This window comes from Bubalus bubalis, chromosome 2 (genome assembly GCF_019923935.1).
Source record: "Bubalus bubalis isolate 160015118507 breed Murrah chromosome 2, NDDB_SH_1, whole genome shotgun sequence".
NCBI classification, from domain to species: Eukaryota; Metazoa; Chordata; class Mammalia; order Artiodactyla; family Bovidae; genus Bubalus; species Bubalus bubalis.
Genome location: NC_059158.1, coordinates 88,655,748 through 88,675,975, shown reverse-complemented (window position 1 = coordinate 88,675,975; position 20,228 = coordinate 88,655,748). Strand labels below are relative to the sequence as shown.

Sequence of the window (20,228 nt, the reverse complement as noted above, 5' to 3'; positions counted from 1 at the left end):
ACTGGTACTCAAAGGCGGCTTCAGATGTTATAGCCAAAAATCTTACAGTTTCAAATTCCATTTTATACGAAAATAACTGTTTCTAAACATTTGCTCAACTTCTGCCTGTTATCTTTGTATTACCTTCCTTAAAGCAGATATGTGAAATTTAAGGATGCCAGTATCAGTATCTTTACTACAGGTCTTTGCTTTGAATTCAAAACATTTATGCTTTTAATAGAACTCAGTATAAAAATGTAATGTCTTCTTAACCTACAAAATTTTTTATTTAAAAATTTTAAGTAAATGGTAGAATACATCCCATTGATATGCATACAGTTTATTTATAGTTTTGCTAAATTAACTGCTAAATGACAGATACACAGTGACTTGCTGCTAAGTTGCTACAGTTGTGTCTGACTCGGTGTGACCCCAGTGACTTGAGCTTTATAGTATTCTTATAGTTTGTTAGTACTACTTAGTACTTCAATATTATATAAGCTTCTAATTACCTGTAAATGTGAATTAGAGGAAATAAGAAAAATCTTTTATTAGTTATCATTTTTTAGATTCTGAACAAAATAGAGACCATACAATACTCAAATTCCTAAGAATTTAAGAATACAAATTTCTAATAAAATGTTAAAAGTAAATGGTAACTAAAAGAAATGATGGTGACAACAGCTACCAAAGCTAAGAATTACATTGTCATTATTAGGTAGAATCAAGACGTTTGAAGAAAAGCAGTTTATACATTCTGAGTGTAAACAGGCATGCTTATGTTATTACTAATATTAAAAATAAATACAGACTTGAATTACCCAGTTATCTGTTGAACAATGAATAGACACAAAGGCCTGTTACAGATGTTCAAATATATAAAGAGAATTAAGATTTAGCACTGCATTACCAGGGCCTTTTAAGGACTTGTTTGAATTCAAACATGAAAAATCAAGTCACTTAGAACAACCATTTTGGTAGCGCTGTCATTGGGTAGAAGTTACTGAAATGAACTGAAGAAATTATTAGTTATTTAGAAATGGAATGGGAGACTGGAACATCATTTTCCAGTGAAACCTTCTGTCATAATGGAAATATTGCCAAGTATGGTAGCTACTAACTGCATGTGATCTGAGCATTTGAAATATGGCTAGTGTTAATTGAGGAAGTGAACTTTAAATTGCCACATGTAGCCAGTGGCTACTAAAATATATATTGTAAAGATTTGTGATAGAAAGTTTTAAGAACAGAAAGTTGGTCTTAATTCTTAAAGGATTGGTAGAGTTTTAGTTAGAAAAGAAGGAAGGAATTCCAGTCTAATGTTCACGATTAATAGCCCTGTTAATACTCTTAATAGACATTTCAATCAATAACACAAAATCTCAATCTTACAAAACATAATTGTGTAGTAACACCTAGTTCTTTAGTACGACAGTCACATGCATTATCATCACTTGGTAGTTATTCACGTCTTGTTAAAAAAAAAAAAACCTCCATTAATTGTGATGAGGAATTATTCTGCTTCATGGTGGCCAGTGGATTCGGTGTCACAAGCTATGACTTTGTTGCCACTGGTTAAGCTTGAGAGAGTATCTCTACATATGAAAAGTATTCCCATAAAATGACTGATGGGATATGCATTAGGGAGAGATTTACTTTCCTTGCACTTTCAAGTTTCTTCATATAGTAAATACAATTCTGTTAAGTACATACCTTATCTTCTCTAATAATGTTGTTATAAAAGTTGCTAAAGAAAGCATTCTTGCTTCAGCTTTACTGCATTTTTATTTTTTACCACCAAATGATTCTGTCTTAAAATGGACAATAAACGTACCAGAAACTTGAACATCATCACTACAGTAGTATGCAGTTCTTCTCTGTAGTTATTGCTTACACAGTTTTCATGTCATTGAAATAACTTCACTGAGGCTTGGGGAGCATGAGATACATAGGAACAGATATGGCAGGATATGGCAGCAGTAGAAAAATCCTTAAAGGGCTCTATACATTACCCATATGTCAGCCTCCTCCACACCTTCCTGGTATGGTATGGCTGTAATTTTTTTTGCTTCACAAAATCTTACTGAGATCCTGACAATTTATGATCAGTGCTAAATAGTGTTAATGCTGTGGTCCAAAACAGTATTTTAAAAAGTGTTAAAATTATATGATTTTATGGCATATGGGGTGTTAAAACCTGTAAAATTTTCTGCATCTAATACATTTAAATCCTAAAGGGAGATACATGTATTAGAGGAATTATCAGAGTAACCAGCACAAGTGAATCTAAATGAGAATCTTTTAAGGTTAGGTGTATTCTCTATATCTTACTGGTAAAGAAGCAAGACAATAGAAATTGCTAAAGATCTAGTGATTGCTAAAACTAGTGGTAAGTAGAATTTTTTTTCAACTAAGGTGGTTCAACTCAGTAGGAGGAAGATAGAGGCGGTAAGACAAGTAGACTGGATTTTTATTTTTACCTGCTTTCCTTAATTCAAGTGAAAGATGCACTTGGGAGGTGGTTAAAACCATTAAATTATATCCAAGGTTGTTACTCCTTTTGTTTTTATAATGATCCTAAAGATAAATTTTGTCATGATCAGTGATTACATAAGAGTAATGAATGTTACTGGAATAAGGTAATATATCATAAAAACTAATTTTCATTATCAGGTTTTATATTGAAATCTTAGAGAGGAATCACTGAAAGGTATTTGTCTTAATCTGACATTTCCAAAATCTTAGTTAAATTGAATATCATACTCGTTTTCCTCTGCAGCTACTAAAACACAGTCATCATTATAAGGTGATTGGTGTGCAGTTGAAAAAACTGTGGTGAAACCAGAATCCAAACTTCTTTTGTACAAGAACCAAACAACTGCTCCCAAAACTGTCAGAATTACTGTGCTAGCAATCACCAAAGCTGATATTAAAATGCGGTTATCTGAAAAAGAAAGACAAAATATGGGAAATCAGGATATACAAGTTGCTAGTATTGCTTTTTGGGGAGCATAAATATAGATTCATCACTTAAATATTTACCTATTTTTGAGAATTACTCACATTGGTTAGGAAAACAATGTTTATTACTATCAAGATTTATATTTATTAGCTTGAATAACTGCCATACTTCAAAATTTGAAGTAGACTTTGCAGGTCTCCACTCTACTTTTAAGACTCTGAAATAGAAATTATCCACACTAAGTTTCACTGTGTGTTTCAAATTGTGTATATCTTTTTATGTTCTCCAAACTATATATGTACATAGTTTAAAATTAGTATTTCTACAAGGTATGTAATGAAAATACCATACAACTCCTCCCCATTACTATTACCCTTAATTACCATTCCTCAAAGCAACTACTCCTGTTACTTGCCTTCATGTTTCTAAATAACATGCTTACACTCCTCTTTAAAACTTTAAAAAAGTTGTGGTAAAATATGCAAAACACAATTTACCGTCTTAACCATTCTTAAGTGAGCAGTTCGGCAGCATGAAGTGCATCCACACTGCTGTGCTGTGTCACCACCGTGCATCCACAGAACTCAACTTACAAACCTAAACATGAACTCCCCATCCCCACTCCCCCTGGCCCCTGGCAACTGCCATTCTGCCTTCTGTCTCTGAAGTTGACTTCTGGGTATTTAATATAATTAGAGTTATACAGAGTCCTTTTGTGACTGGCCTTATTTCACTTAGCTTAGTGTTCTCCAGGTTCGTACATGTTGTAGAGTTGCCTTTTTAAGGCTGAATAGTATTCCATACCATGTTTTGCTTACCCAAATCTGTCAATGAACACTTGATCTGGTTCCACCTTCTTGGCTACTGAGAATAATGCTGCTATAAACATGGTTTTTTAAATACTGTTCAAGTCCATGCTTTCACATCTTTTGCGGACATAATGGATTGCTGGATCATATGATAATGTAATGGGAAGCATCGATGAGATGTTATTTGTTGTTTTAAAAAATATTCATACATAACTTGCAGATATATTTAAAAAGTCTTATTAAGCTAAGAGACCTTTCTACCTTCTTATAAAAGTTCTACTTTACATTGTTATATAGTTAATATTTAAAAAGGTCTTTAATACTACAGTACTTTAATATGCTAGAATCTTAATGTATTCTTACACGTGAGGAAAATTTAACAAAAGACCATACTTACCTGATAAATATTTCTTTTCATATGGGACTGGAATACAAAAGGAAATCATCATTAATTTAAATATGCCTTATTCTAAGATTGATTTTAAGTACTTTCAAAGTAATGTAAAACAAACCTTTTACTAGCTTAGAATTAATATTCTTTATATTGTTTAGTCATGTGTCTGTATTATCTGTTTTGAACTTAGTTGTTTTTTATTTTTAATGCAGAGGACTAAAAATGCATTAGCTCAAAAAGTGGAAAAAGAATAAGGAAACTCAAGAAAAAGACAATGTGATGAAGTGAGGGAAACAAGATGACTTGGGTTGGAAAGTGTGGAAACATAATAAAAGTAAAGAGTACAGCTGTGACCTTACCTCATACAGGTTTGCTCACTATTTATGATGTTTTGAAGTTCTAGTTTATTTAAAGCTTTGGCTTATATAAGGAAATGCTGGGCTGGATGAAGCACAAGCTGGAATCAAGATTGCCGGGAGAAGTATCAATAACCTCAGATATGCAGATGACACCACCCATGTGGCTGAAAGTGAAGAACTAAAGAGCCTCTTGATGAAAGTGAAAGAGGAGTGAAAAATTTGGCTTAAAGCTCAACATTCAGAAAACTAAGATCATGGCATCTGGTCCCACCACTTCATGACAAACAGATGGGGAATCAGTGGCTGACTTTATTTTTGGGGGCTCCAAAATCACTGCAGATGGTGATTGCAGCCATGAAATTAAAAGATGCTTACTCCTTAGAAGGAAAGTTATAATCAACCTAGACAGCATATTAAAAAGCAGAGACATTACTTTGCCAACAAAAGACCCTGATGCTGGGAAAGATTGAGGGCGGGAGGAGAAGGGGACAACAGAGGATGAGATGGTTGGATGGCATCACCAACTCAATGGACATGGGTTTGGGTGGACTCCGGGAGTTGGTGATGGACAGGAAGGCCTGGCGTGCTGTAGTCCATGGGGTCGCAAAGAGTTGGACACAACTGAGTGACTGAACTGAACTGACCTGAAGCACAGTATATGAAAAGAACCAACATTTAAAAAATCCCAACTGGAAGTTGAATGCTATGACCATAAAAGTGTGAGTGATTTAGTCAAAAACCCTGCTGAAGCAAGTTAAAATTGTATGTGATTCCAGATTCAAAGAAAAGAAATAATCAGAGTCAGATGTATAGTTTTGGTTTGCAGTTCGAGTAGAAGGGGGGAATATTAAGGATGCAACGTGGGGAAATGGCTGTTTCTGTCTTGCTTCAAGCATCCTAAAATCGTATTTTGAAATTTAAATGACTTTAGTGAGAAAACAGTTATTTCTATTTAGAAATGTAAAAGAACAAATCATCTAATGTTTAACAATAATATGAAAATATTGTGGGACAGGACAGTTCTGTTCATTAGAAAGCATTGTGATGCATAAGAAGAAAACTTATATCTTGGTCCAGAATTACAAACTATGATATAATTTTTCTTTGCCTAATCAAGGATGTCCTTGTACTGAATCAAATTCTTTGTAAACTAACTAGAATTTTGGAATTAACTCTTATTCTTCACCACTTCCACTGTTTAATCAAATTACATCAAAGAAGCTATGATAATTCCTTTGAACAGCGTAAGAAAATTTTGACTTCTTACTAGCTCTAAGAATAAGCAGAGAGACTAAAAGTATGCCTGATTCACGTGATCTGGTCCTACCTCTAATGTAATAGGATTACATATTTGCCTTCCTAGAGTTTTGGGCACAAACCAACCTAATCATCTTCTGAAATCTTACTTGCTGTATTTATTGAGGCACACAATTCAAAGTTACTTAAAAACCAGCCCTGCTTTCCCCACCCTTAGAATGGAAAAAGACCTTCAGTTATACTTACTAGCTGCTTTACAAAGGGTTCCTTCCACAGAAGAAACTTCACAGTTTCCTTTTTTCCAATCACCTGTCTTGGTGTGCAAAAAGGCACAGGTGTCAACTAGCTCCTCGCCATCATCTTGGTCTGACCACTTATTAAATGTCATATTTGAGTTATCAAACCACTTGAAACTGGCATCTGTCAGTTAAGGAATATTTTAACATTATGACAGTATAAAATGTGTTAAAGAAAAGAGTAGCTCTATTTTTATTTTTTGATTATGGCTTGTGGGATCTCCATTCCCTGACCAGGGGATTGAACCCAGGCCCTCAGCATTGAAAGTGTGGAGTCCTAACCACTGGACCACCAGGGATTTCTTGGGTCTAGATTTAAAGGTGGGAAGTTACTAAGGTATGTTTGATCTAAACTTCTGATTGTAGGACTTAAACTGGAAGAACATATCCTATACACAGACAAGAGATACTAGTTCAAGAAGGTTCTGAAGAAGATCCCATTTTTTATTAAACATATATAATTTTCATGGAGAAATAATAGGTAAAATATTAATGGTAACCTTAGTAATTGCATTTGATTTTGAAAAGTTATAGATGTACTTTTTATTTTCAATAGTGACAATAGATACATTTCTACCTTTCTATAATACTACCTTGATAGTTTTCTATCCCATTGTTGATACTACTACCAATATTACTCTACCATATTACAGAAATACTGAGTCTAGTATCATATTTTAATCCAGATGAAAGAAACAACTTTAGCTCTCATATGGGACACACATTGAGCTGTTCAGTGAAAAGCTGTGGTACATGAGCGCATACTGAAAATACGGTACCTGGAAGCTGCAGGAAAGACCAACTTGAACTAGAGAAATGAAGCATCTAAAAGTTACTACTAACATTAAGAAAGAACATAAGTGTAAATATCACTTACCATCTGTGTCAAAAAACATGCCTAATAAGATATCAGCTGGGTCTTTCCATTGCTTTTTCAAAGTATCCAGTATAAAAGCATTTTCTTCCTCATTATGTATGCTTATCATGTCTGCTCCTGAAATTATTTTAGGGAGAGGAAGTCAGCATGTTCTCCAAATCAATGAAAATCACATGAAGCATATACAGATTATACATTACTATACTACATATACTTTTGTTATTGTCGTTTGGTTGCTAAGTCATGTCCAACCTTTTGCAGCCCCATGGACTAGCCTACCAGACTTCTCTGTCCGTGAAATTTTTAAGGCAAGAATACTGGAGTGAGTTGCCATTTCCTTCTCCAGGGGATAGTCTCAAACCAGGGATTGAACCCACATCTCCTGTCTCCTGCATTGCAGGTGGATTCTTTACCACTGAACCATCTAACATGTCCCGCATATACTTCTACACCCTTTTTTTAAAAAAAAAAAATTAGCTTGGAAATGTCATGCATTCCTGAAAATATAGACTCATGAGAAAAGTAAAATGATAATATGATAAACTGAATCATACCTTTTATTTCATTCACCTAAGGTTAGTAATCTCATAAACAACATGGAAACGGAAAATCATAGGAAGGCTTAAGCAGGAAAACATACTTCCTGCAACTCTCAACTCTTTACTATCCCTTTCTCTAGTTTTCATGGCCCCTCCTGCCCTCAATTCACATTTACAGGGAGCAGCAGCTCTGACGATGAGGAGAGCTGAAAAGTCCCAGGGCAACTTGCCAGAACAGTCCCAAGATCTAACGAAGTTCAAGTAACAAGCAGTTACTGACCTGCCTCACTTAACTGACCACTCTGCCTGCTGCCTGAAGCCTACCCCTTCCTGTATTTTCCTCTGTGGTCATCCTTAGAAAACTCCTGCTTAGGGAAAGTGATAAAGGAGGTCCTTATTTCTTGTTCTCAGTGGATAGCTAATTTTTCCTGGGAGACACTCACCTGGTTCAAGAGCAGCAGTCATATATATATATACACACACACACACACATACACACACACACACATATATATATATCATGTCTCACAAATATTTTTTTATCCTTTTAATCTACATTCTACATACACTATAAAATATGAGCATTTCACTTTTTCCCAGATATATTTAACCTTATTTCTTAACCCAAGAAAGATGCTCTTGCAAATTAAAAAACTCTTTCCACTGTTTTAATTGGATACTACTTAGGAGAAAACACTAATGGAGTTAGTTTCTCTCATGATATTGTATGACTTCTTGTAAGTGAAAATAATGACATCAAAGCTTATAGCAGCCAGAAATCTGGTGGGGAAGGTACATCTAACTCCTGGGGAATATACATCCTTTCAGCTATACTCAGCTAAGTAAGCAATTAGCATCAAAATGTTCCTAAGAAACATGACTTTCCAGTCTCAGTAATTTTACAAGTTTAAATTTTCTTGATTTTCCAAGGAGAAGTCATTGATCCTATACATTTTTTAAGTTATCATGGAAGTTTTGGGTACTACAACTAATTCAAATACTACATAGAGAGATAAGGAAGTCTTTTCTACTATTAAATTCTTCCCAAATTATCCTGACTTGAAAAAAGACTCCTGAAAACTTCAGAATGTTGTCTTGGATCAGTGGCTCTCCAACTGTGAAAGTGAAAGTAACTCAGTGGCATCCAACTCTTTGGGACCCCATGGACTCAGGTCAGAATACTGGAGTGGGTAGCCTTTCCCTTCTCGAAGGGATCTTCCCAACCCAGGGATCAAACCAGGGTCTCCTACATTGCAGGCAGGTTCTTTACCAACTAAACTTATCAGAGAAGCACAACTATAGTGTGCACTAGAATCACCTACGCGGCTTCCCTGGTAAAGAATCTGTGTGCAAGGCAAGAGACGTGGGTTTGATCCTTGGGTCAGGAAGATCCCCTGGAGAAGGGAATGGCAACCCACTCCAGTATTCTTACTTGGAGAATGCCATGCACAGAGGAGCAGGGCGGGCTGCAGTCCATGGAATGGCAAAGAGTCGAACATGACTGAGCAACTAACACTCATTTTCAGAATCACCTACAGAGGGCTTGTTTAAGTGTTAGGTCCTACACCAGAGTTTCTGATCTAGTTGGAGTAACAATGGAGACTGAGAATTTACATTCCAACCCAGTTCCCAGGTGACACTGATGCTGCCACCGAGAATTATAGGAAACTTACTAGGCTATTTATGACGACTCTAAAAATCCATAATTTTTTGGTAGGATAACTGGAGATAAGAAAGTGCTTTTAGCTCATGATGTGGTAAGAAAAATTTGTATCAGATGATTACTTTTACATCTTTTAAAAGAAGCTTAATAAATGTAACTATAAGAAAAAGAAAATTATAGGACTTAAAATCTCTCCCCAAACATACCATATTATGTTAAAGAAGAAAATCACAAACTAGGCAGACTAGCTCTATTATGAATAAAAAAGGGGAAAAACATTGTCTCAGACTGTTTAAAAGGCAATAGACACAAATATAGAGAACAAAGCTAGTGGTTGACAGTAGGGAGAGGGAAAGAGTCACGGGCAATATAGGGGTAGGGATTAAGAGGTACTATTATGTATAAAATAAGCTACAAGGACATATTGTACAACACTGGATATAGCTAATATTTTATAGTAACTAAAATGGAATAAAAACTTGCTTAATATTGTACATTGACTACTTCAATTTAAAAAAAATCATCCTCACAAAGGGAAATATACCACAATAAATGTGTTAATATGCAATTTCACTAGTAAAGGAGTGAAAATTAAGCAGTTTCAGAAGTGTAGATTAAACAGTGCTGACTTAGAATGGAGAAAAATAGAAACTCATAAGTGGATAGTTGGAGAAAAATTAGTTAAAAACCTTTTTGGATACAATTTTGCAAGATGTATGGAAAGCCCTAAATAAAAGTACACATCTTTGACCCAGCAATCCTGAACAATTTAAGCTAAGACAATCACTGGTTTTGCTCAAATAGGCACAGTCATTAATATTCATCACATTTATGACATTAGAATATTGGAAATAATTTAATAACGAATATTAGAGAATTAAATCAATTATGGCATATCTGAAGAATTGATGCTTTGGAACTGTGGTGTTGGAGAAGACTCTTGAGAGACTGCTGGACAGCAAGATCAAACTAGTCAATCTTGAAGTCAATCCTGAATGTTCATTAGGACTGATGCTGAAGCTGAAGCTCCAATCACTTAGGCCACCTGATGTGAAGAGCTGACTCACTGGAAAAGACCCTGATGCTGGGAAAGACTGAAGGCAGGAGAAGGGAACGCCAGAGGATGAGATGGTTGGATGGCATCACTGACTCAATGGACATGAGTTTTAGCAAGCTCCAGGAGATGGTGAAGGACAGGGAAGTCTGGCGTGCTGCAGTCCATGGGGTCGCAAAGAGTCAGACATGACTGAGCAACTGAACAACAAAGGCATATCCATATAGAGAAGTATCATGCAGTTATTAGGAAATATACATTCTATATTTACTGCTATGGAAAGATGTTTTTAAGGGAAATACAGATTATGGAACAGTTTGCTTAATATAATCCCTCTATATGTATATAGACATATATATACACATATGTACATATATACATACAACACATATGGAATGTATATTATAGTAGTCATGTATGATGTGAGAACAGGACCATAAAGAAAGCTGAGTGGACAGCAAGGAGATCAAATCAGTCTATCCTAAAAGAAATCAACCCTGAATATTCATTAGAAGGACTGATGCTGAAGCTGAAGCTCCAATATTTTAGCCACCTGATACAAAAAGTTGACTCATTGGAAAAGACCCTGATGCTGGCAAAGATTGAAGGCAGGAGGAGAAGGAGGCGACAGAGAATGAGATGGTTGGGTGGCATCACCAACTCAATGGACATGAGTTTGAGCATGCTCCGGGAGATCGTGAAAGACAGGGAAGCCTGGCATGCTGCAGTCCGTGGGGTCGCAACATGGGCTTCCCAGGGGGTGCTAGTGGTAAAGAATTTGCCTGCCAATGCAAGAGACGTAAGAGATGCAGGTTTGATCCCTGGGTCAGGAAAATGACCTGGAGTAGAAAATGGCAACCCACTGCAGCCTAGAGAATTCCATGGACAGAGAAGCCTGGCAGGCTACAGTCCATAGGGTCACAAAGAGTTGGACACGACTGAAGTGAGTTAGCACATAGATATATGTATGTATCATTTACTAAAATATATCTGCCTAGGGGTTTGGAAGTATAGAAAGATACTTAGCAAAATGTTACAGTCATTACATTTCCTTGTGTGTGTTCAGTCAGGATGATACAATTTAGGGTAATTTTCTTTTATTTTTAAAATATTTGCATATGTTTTTCTATATAGCGACTGTGCATTTGTGTAATTAAGAAAGAACTTGAAAAGAAAAAAATAAGACTGACCTTTAAAATACTCAATGCTTTGGTCCAAAGCTAGAATTTAGCAAGGTTTTCTTTCTCAGTCACAGCTCCATTGTTAAAAATTCTAGGATTTTTTTTTTTTTTTATCAATTCTGTTATCACCTCCTGTTTGTTAAATGTCACGTACACTTTTAATCTGTTTTACCCTACTAGTACCAAATTTACTTGTACTAATTTATGAAATGTAACCAAAGTGCCATTTTAGAAAAAATTCTCAAGAGAAATATTTAACTAGGTTATAGTTTAGGCCTAAGTGTTCAGAGATGAGATTTTCATTCTTTTCTCTGACCTTGTGTCAGCCAATGGAACGTGAATGATTTTTAACAGTGCAATTTAAGTAAATACTGCACAAACTTAAACTACTATGTCAGGCAAAAAAGACACACTCATCTTCTTTAACGAATGACAGCGTAAGTCCCTGAAGAATGCATGTACTCAAGCAAAAAAAGAAGTTTTTTTAATGCATAACCAGTAATGCTACCTGCTGCTAAGTTGCTTCAGTCGTGTCCGACTTTGTGCGACCCCATAGATGGTGGCCCACCAGGCTCCCCCGTCCCTGGGATTCTCCAGGCAAAAACACTGGAGTGGGTTGCCATTTCCTTCTCCAATGCATGAAAGGGAAAAGTGAAAGTGAAGTCGCTCTGTCGTGTCCGACTCTTCGCAACCCCATGGTCTGCAGCCTACCAGGCTCCTCCGTCCATGGGATTTTCCAGGCAAGAGTACTGGACTGGGGTGCCACTGAGATGTAATTTGGGTCTTTCATTCTTTTAATGGCTACTAACATAGCTTATGGCGACCCACTCCAGTACTCTTGCCTGGAAAATCCCATGGACGGAGGAGCCTGGTGGGCTGCAGTCCATGGGGTCACTAAGAGTTGGACACGACTGAGCGACTTCACTTTCACTTTTCACTTTCATGCATTGGAGAAGGAAATGGCAACCCATTCCAGTGTTCTTGCCTGGAGAATCCCAGGGATGGAGGTGCCTGGTGGGCCGCCATCTATGCGGTCGCACAGAGTCAGACATGGCTGAAGCGACTTAGCAGTAGCAGTAGCAGCAACATAGCTTATACACAAATCACAAAAAGGAAAGACTGAAAATACTTATTGGTTCTATTACAAAGAAAATAGCTAAATCAAAGGTAAATGTAAAAAAGTAAATGTTGCAAAATAAGAAAAATTTTAGGCTCTCACAGTTATTTTCCTATATAAATGATAACAGTACCCCAAATAAGTATAATAAAAGTAACATCAAGTAAACTAGCATAGAGCACTGGGACTATTTCTATATATAACTCTTAGCAGTCCAAAAAATAACAAGTCACTTATTTTCTATACCCATAAATATAGGTTTAAGATAGGACTTATAGTCCTACAATATGTGAAGACTTGATAAATCCAAATGTAAATATTCTTGTATTCTTCTTTTCCTTCTTCATATATAGCAAACACTGAATTCATGTTTACCTACTGTTACAAACCACCTACTGTTCTAAACACTACCCTAGGCAAAAAAAGTAATGGTGATATTAATTTTTGCTAATTTTCTGATTTATCAATAAAATGGGTATTTCTATAATGGAAGCAAATATAGAGGATTTATCAAATAAATGATGACATTATCAAAAATGTATAAGAAATTTAAAAATTCACATAAGACAAACAGAATTTATAAATTTTTAACTGGGATAAAGACATTTTTATTTAGATATAAAATCAACTTTATAAGCAAATTTGTATCTAACAATTTAAAATCCCTAAATGGCTACTTTGCTTTGAACAAATAGTTAACGGACTTCAAAATAAGTAATCAAAAATCAGGCCTCAAAGTTGCTGGGTGTTTTCAATTTCGTTTTGCTTCATTTACTAAAGAAAAACAGCAAATACAATTAACTTCGTTTAGTTGACTGCAGAGGAAGTCAGTCAACAAGTAAAAGCTATACCTCTGTAGTGAATGTGGATGCTTAACTGCTGAACATAAATATCAAAGCTGGACAATGAAATCTAATGATGTGGTTCATACAAACTAACAGGAGTACAGAACATGTCTTGGCTCTGAGCCTCCAATATAATCTGTTTCTTGAAATCTGTGTTTTTGTCTAAGTATACCCAATATGGCTTTTTAAAGAGAGACAGAAAATAGTTGTGGGAGAAAACACCACTTAAAAATCTTGTAAGACCGGCAAAATTCCTATTATTCCATTTCCTTGGAGTGAAACCATATTGGCATGTTGGAAATGTCTTGTCTTCAAAGAGCCAATGTTCAACACCACTGAGCAAGTAAGAAAAATGATAAATATGTATTGAGGGTTCCATGGCACTTCATAGGATTTAAAACTGCTATGCCTACATTTATTTCTAAGAAAAACAATAAATATGTATTGAGTAGTATTGGCATGTCTTAGGATTTAAAACTCCTATGCTTACATTTATTCCTTCTGTAATAAGTGAATATGATTTTAATTAAAGCACCCTAAAGCAATTTGATATTGTTCCAAAATGTTATATTGGTAGGTTGTCAGAATTGTGTTTTTTAGGTAAAGAGCATTTTAATTTTTTTTTTTTTTTTTTGGCCATGGGATTGGCAGAGGGATTGAACCTCTGTCTCCTGCATTGGGAGCACAGAGTCTTAACCACTGGACTGCTGGGGAACTCCTAATAAAGGGTACTTTTAAATGCTGGTGTTATGAATGTGCTTAAGAGAAAATTTAGTGAAATAATCAAGAGATTTTTAGATCTCACACAATAATAAAAAGCACTTTTAAATAATCAAGGACTCTCATGTCACCATCACAGGTATCTCACTTGAAAAAGATGTTAATTGACACTATAGTTTTACTTTGGGCTGACGGACAAGTATCACAATTAGAGGCTCCACAAGGGTGCCCTCTGGGCCAAACAGCCAAATATATAAAGAACACTCAAGCTCAGCTTTTTTAAAAAATGACATTTTATTTAAAATATTTCATAATGTGAAATTATATTTCCCAGAGAACACTGAGCAAATCGTGCAGCAAATAGCCTTTTTCTTATTTTTATTTAACAGTATACAGAATCCCCCTGCCAAAGAAGGAGACTCGGGTTCTATCCCTGGGTCGGGAAGATCCCCTGGAGAATGAAATGGGGTCACAAAAGAGTGGGACACAACTTAGCGACTAAACAACAACAGGTTCTTTCATACCATGTGTCACAATACCATGTGATCTGACTTCTGCCCACACTGCATGCCTGAAACAGTACTTTCAGGGCAGAAAGAGTGATTAAGAACACTGTTCCTAAAATCACACAATCCCTGGTATGAATCTTGGCTCTGCCAATTATTTCCTATTCAACCTTGAACAAATAATTGAACTAGTTTTATTCTCTTGATAAAAGAAGGCAAATAATAAACTTCCTGGTAGGTTTGCTGCAATAATTAAAGCCAGTAAAAGTGTATTAAGTGCTTAAGAACAGTGCCTGACACAGAGTACTCACATCAAATACACACTGCTCTTGTCACTGCTTTCAGCAGTGTTGTCCAACAACTGACTGCCAACTCAAGAGTTTACCCCAATTCCACTGCCTGTCTTGCATATCATAGAATAAAAGTTGTTACAAGGACCAAAGGTAAAAAGTAAGACACAACAAACCATTTTTTAAAGAAATTAGTGAACATTCTTTACTGATCTGTGAAAAAACAAAATAGAATAAACTCCTTACCGTGATTAGTACACTGATTTCTGACATCCTCTATGCTTTCAACTTTGATGGCTTCTTGAAGAAAAATGTAGCAACTGTCTTGGAACTGAACCCAGGTGGATGAAGGACAGTCTATGTGGAAAAAGAGAAACACGGTTAGATAACTTGAAAATGAGAATTTCATGAACTCCTAGAGATATGAGATATTAAATTTTCATAGAAAAAAGAATGGCTATTTCCATTAGCATTTAATATACTTATCGACACCTTTGGGTTTATATCTACCACCTCACTGTTTTCTATCTGTCCTACTTGATTTATGTTCTTTTTCTTCCCTTGTTGTCTTTTTGGATTATTAAACAATTTTATATTCTATTTTTCTTTTAGCTTAGTAAGTATATATTCTTTAATTTTTTTCCTATAGTGGGTACCCTGAAAATTACACCATGCAATCTTGATTTATTAGTACTGAAAATAAAATTAGTACTTTTACCATTTCCTAGACAACTCTAGGATCTTACAATAATTTAACTTCCCTCCCTTTGTGCTACTGTTCTATTACTATTTTGCATGGTCAATGTTTGTTTAAACACGTATGTACCTTCTCTGTTGCTTTTCATTTTTATATATTTGAATTACTTATTTGAATAATTTTCTGTCTGCCTGAATAAACCCCTTTAGTGTTTCTTTAAGGGTAGGTCTACTACAAATTCCCTCAATTTGTGATTTTCTGGAAATGTCTTTATATTTTCTTCCCATTTAGATATTTTTGAAAATAAAAAATTCTTGAAAGGAAGCTTATTTTTCATTGAAGATGTAATTTTACTGTTTTGGCTTCTATCATTCCTATTGAGAAATCAAATGTCAGTCTGATGGTTGCTCTTTGGTGGCTGCTTTCAAGATTTTATTTGTCTTTGATTTTTAGTAGTCTGACAGTGGTATCTCTAGTATTTTTTTGAATCCTGTGAAGAAAGCTGAGCACTGAAGAATTGATGCTTTTGAACTGTGGTGTTGGAGAAGACTCTTGAGAGTCCCTTGGACTGCAAGGAGATCCAACCAGTCCATTCTGAAGGATATCAGCCCTGGGGTTTCTTTGGAGGGAATGATGCTGAAGCTGAAACTCCAGTACTTTGGCCACCTCATACGAAGAGTTGACTCATTGGAAAAGACTCTGATGCTGGGAGGGATTGGGGGCAGGAGGAGAAGGGGACGACAGAGGCTGAGATGGCTGGATGGCATCACTGACTCGATGGACGTGAGTCTGAGTGAACTCCGGGAGTTGGTAATGGACAGGGAGGCCTGGCGTGCTGCGATTCATGGGGTCAAGAGTCGGACATGACTGAGCTACTGAACTGAACTGAAGAATGCAGCACAACTATCGAATCTATGGCTTTATTTTCATTGCTCACTTTTGCAAAGTTCTTGGCCATTATCATCACTTTTAATAATGCTTTTCCACTCTCTTTCTCCCCCATTTTTGGGACTCAAAGTACATAGATGTTAGATTTCGCATGTTCAATATGTTCACTTTGTTCCTTTCTATTTTAATGCCTTTGGAGCTCCATATCATAATCTTGTTCTTTAGGGTGTACTAACCTACTCTTTGGGCTTTCCCAGTGGCTCAGTGGTAAAGAATCTGCCTGTGATGCAGAAGATACAGGAGACTTGGGTTCAATCCCAGGTTGGGAAGATCCCTTGGAGAAGGAAATGGCCACCAACTCTAGTTTTCTTGCCTGGGAAATCCCATGGACAGAGGAGCCTGACAGGCTACAGTCCATGGGGTTGCAAGAGTCAGAAACAACTTAGCAACTAAGCTGCTACTGCTAAGTCACTTCAGTCATGTCCGACTCTGTGCGACCCCATAGACAGCAGCCCACCAAGCTCCCCTGTCCCTGGGATTCTCCAGGCAAGAACAGTGGAGTGGGTTGCCATTTCCTTCTCCAATGCATGAAAATGAAAGTGAAGTTTCTCAGTCGCATCCGACTCTCAGGGACCCCATGGACTACAGCCTACCAGGCTCCTCCATCCATGGGATTTTCCAGGCAAGAGTACTGGCTGCTGCTGCTGTGGCTAAGTCGCTTCAGTCGTGTCTGACTCTGTGTGACCCCATAGACGGAAGCCCACCAGGCTTCCCGGTCCCTGGGGTTCTCCAGGCAAGAACACTGGAGTGGGCCGCCATTTCCTTCTCCAATGCGTGAAAGGGAAAAGTGAAAGTGAAGTCACTCAGTCGTGTCCAACTCTTAGCGACCCCATGGACTACAGCCTACCAGGCTCCGCCATCCATGGGATTTTCCAGACAAGAGTACTGGAGTGGGATGCTATTGCCTTCTCTGAGCAACTAAGCACGCACATATACAGTCTACTCTTCAATTTTTAACAAATCTGCTGTTAAACCTAACTACTGAGTTCATAATGTCAGCTATTTTTCAGTTACACAATTTCCATTTGTTTGTACTTTTATAGATTCTGAGTCTCTGGTGAAATTCTCAACCTTATAAACATTCTCGAACTTATTACAGTTATTTTAAAGTTCATTTTTGAAAACTCTAATTTCTGGATTATCTATTGGTCTGTTTTTATTTTCCCAGCTTTGGCCTGTTTCTTGTTATGCCTGGTAGTTTATGTTTTCTTTTTAAAATATCAAATACCAGATACTGTGCAGGAAAAATTTCACAGTATCTGGTATTTTATATTTAAAATAAAAAAAAATGCGGAGGCTCGAGATGATGTCATTCTCCCCTAGAAAGGATCCTGGCACGCAGCTGGCATACTGAAGATTATTTAAATACAATCAAGGGTTGATTCCACCTGAGGGAGCTGTTAAAATCTCTGTGAGGCCCAATATCCATGGATTCCAAGTGAAGCCTGGAGATTGGCTAGCGTCCCTCCTCTTTGGTAAGTAAAAACTCAAACTTTTGTCTCATTAATACCGTGAGAATGCCAAAAACTCTGCTCTCTTTTTAGCTCCTTAAAATGTGGACAATTCTAAAGGGAAAAGTAATACACAGGATAGTGGGCTCATGTCAACAAGCTGCCTGAACAGCTCTCTGATGCCTGCAAATACTGTTATTACAGAATTTCATCTAGATTTTCCAGTTGTTTTTGGGGGGAGTGTTAGTGGAGTCCCACTTAACTAGAGTCAGAAGCAGAATCCCCTCTTTCACACTTCTGGGCGTCACTACCATCGTCCATCAAACAATCACTGGCTGAGCAACTCCCATGTGTCAGAGACCATAGTTAGCACCAAGGAGTAAGGATAAAAGGATTTAAGACAGTGGTCCCCAGCCTTTGGGCACCAGGGACTGGTTTTGTGGAAAGCAATTTTTCCACAGATTGGGGCAGGCTGGGGTGGGGCGCTGAGGGGAGTATGGGGGTCAGGGGGGTGGTTTCAGGGTCACTCCAGCGCATTATATTTATTGTGCATCTTATTTCTATTATTATTAAATCAGCTCCACCTCTCAGATCATCAGGCATTAGATCCTGGAGGTTGGGGATCTCTGATTAAAGGGGAATGAGTCCTACACTTAAGTCTTCAGGCTGCTAGGAGAGTCAGACACATATACATATCAAAGGTATGAGAGGTTAAATGTTATGAGACTATAGAAGAAAAAAAGTAACTTGCTCCCCTGGGGCTCAGATGGTAAAGACTCTGCCTGCAATGCAGGAGACCCGGGTTCGGTGAGATCCCCTGGAGAAGGGAATGACAACCCACTCCAGTATTCTTGCCTGGGAAACCCTATGGACAAAGGAGCTTGGCAGGCTACAGTTCATGGGGTCACAAAGAGACGGACGTGGCTGAGTAAGCACACACACAGACAAAAAAAGAGTAAGGAAACATTTCAGAAAGGAGGTAATATTTGAGCTGCAATTCACAGGATAACTTTACCATGTGGAAAAGGAGAAAGATGAAGAAATCCCAGGTAGAGAGACCACCATAAAAACCACAATGAGAGGAGTCACGTATTCATTGAAAGGGTTAACTAGGCAGGTCTCTCCCGCCCCACACTCCTGCCATTGCATGTTTTCTGTGATGGCAGGAGTGTGGTTTTTCTGTGGTTTTCTGTATTAAGACATGATAGAGAAAAAAAAAAAAAAGCAGTCATTTCCAGAATGAAACTCAAATTCAAAGTCAGGAGGGCATATACTGTGAATTGCAAACTTTGACTTTCGTATTTTTCTTCTGTTTTCTTCTGGCTTCCTTTGTTGCTGTTCCTTTAGTCTTACAGAATTTAAAAAAATGGAAATAGAAACAAACTCCATTACCACATTTAATGCCACTTGAAACACCTTACATATCACTGAAAATTCTTGGACCATGGGCTGAGAAATGCTCTTGTGTATTATTTCTAGTCAAAGCTACACATAGGGTTTTGTAATGATGATAAATAACTCAAGAATATAAAAATAATTTTTGAAATATTGTTTAAATGGAATAAAGCATGTCTATTAAGTATATAAAATATAATTAACACCAAGTGAAGTGAAATTTATAAATTGTTTCTTTGTACACTTGTATTGGACTGGCCAAAAAGTTGACTCAGTTTTTTCCACAAGAGCTTACTGAAAAAGCTGACCAAACTTTTTGGCCAATCCAATAGTTTTTAGGCTTTATGATTACAATGAACTCTGATTTCCAAATCATCTATAGACTAAACTGTATTCTTTTGCTCAGTGGCAGCTCACGTGTCAGTTCTCTGTGAGGTATCCCTCCTTCACCTTCCTTAAACTCTGACCCCTCTGAACTTCTACAGGACTTTACACTATACAGCGTGTGAGAGGCCTTTGCTGGTTATAAAGACTAAAGACTTGTTTTGGTTACCCCAAATGATAGAGACTTTCTGCAAGGATACATGGGATAATAAGAAATCTGAGGATAATCTCCTAGCAGTCAAATAGACCTCCTAGTGTTCTTATACCAGGTACCCTCTTGGGTTGCTACCTAGCTCAGTGTAGTCAGTCTTTGATTTAGGAAACTACCCTTATTTTGATTAGTCGTGGCTTGGATGGTGAGCATAATATGGCACAAGTCAAAGCCCTAGGCACAAGAACCACAGGTAGCCTATCTCCTTGGAAAAGGGGCTGTATTACCCTTTGAAGAAGAACATATATTCACGTGTGCTGATCATCATAAAGGTGACATATAAAAAAGAGACCT

General features: G+C 37.0%; 1 protein-coding gene and 1 non-coding gene across 2 annotated transcripts in view; both read right to left on the bottom strand.

Moving 5' to 3' along the window:
• Positions 1-244: 244 nt before the first annotated feature.
• Positions 245-20,228, bottom strand: part of LOC102391290 (lymphocyte antigen 75) — a 123,645-nt gene continuing 103,661 nt past the window's right edge. Inside the window, exons 35-39 of the mRNA XM_044934887.2 lie at positions 15,095-15,205; positions 6,934-7,050; positions 6,007-6,180; positions 4,148-4,174; positions 245-2,923 (exon numbers count right to left, since the gene is read on the bottom strand). Coding sequence (XP_044790822.2) covers positions 2,721-2,923; positions 4,148-4,174; positions 6,007-6,180; positions 6,934-7,050; positions 15,095-15,205 — 632 coding nt within the window. The 3' untranslated portion in view covers positions 245-2,720. The remainder of the gene's footprint in view (positions 2,924-4,147; positions 4,175-6,006; positions 6,181-6,933; positions 7,051-15,094; positions 15,206-20,228) is intronic.
• TRNAE-UUC lies at positions 6,282-6,355 on the bottom strand. The gene has a single exon. It is a non-coding gene; the product is annotated as a tRNA-Glu (tRNA).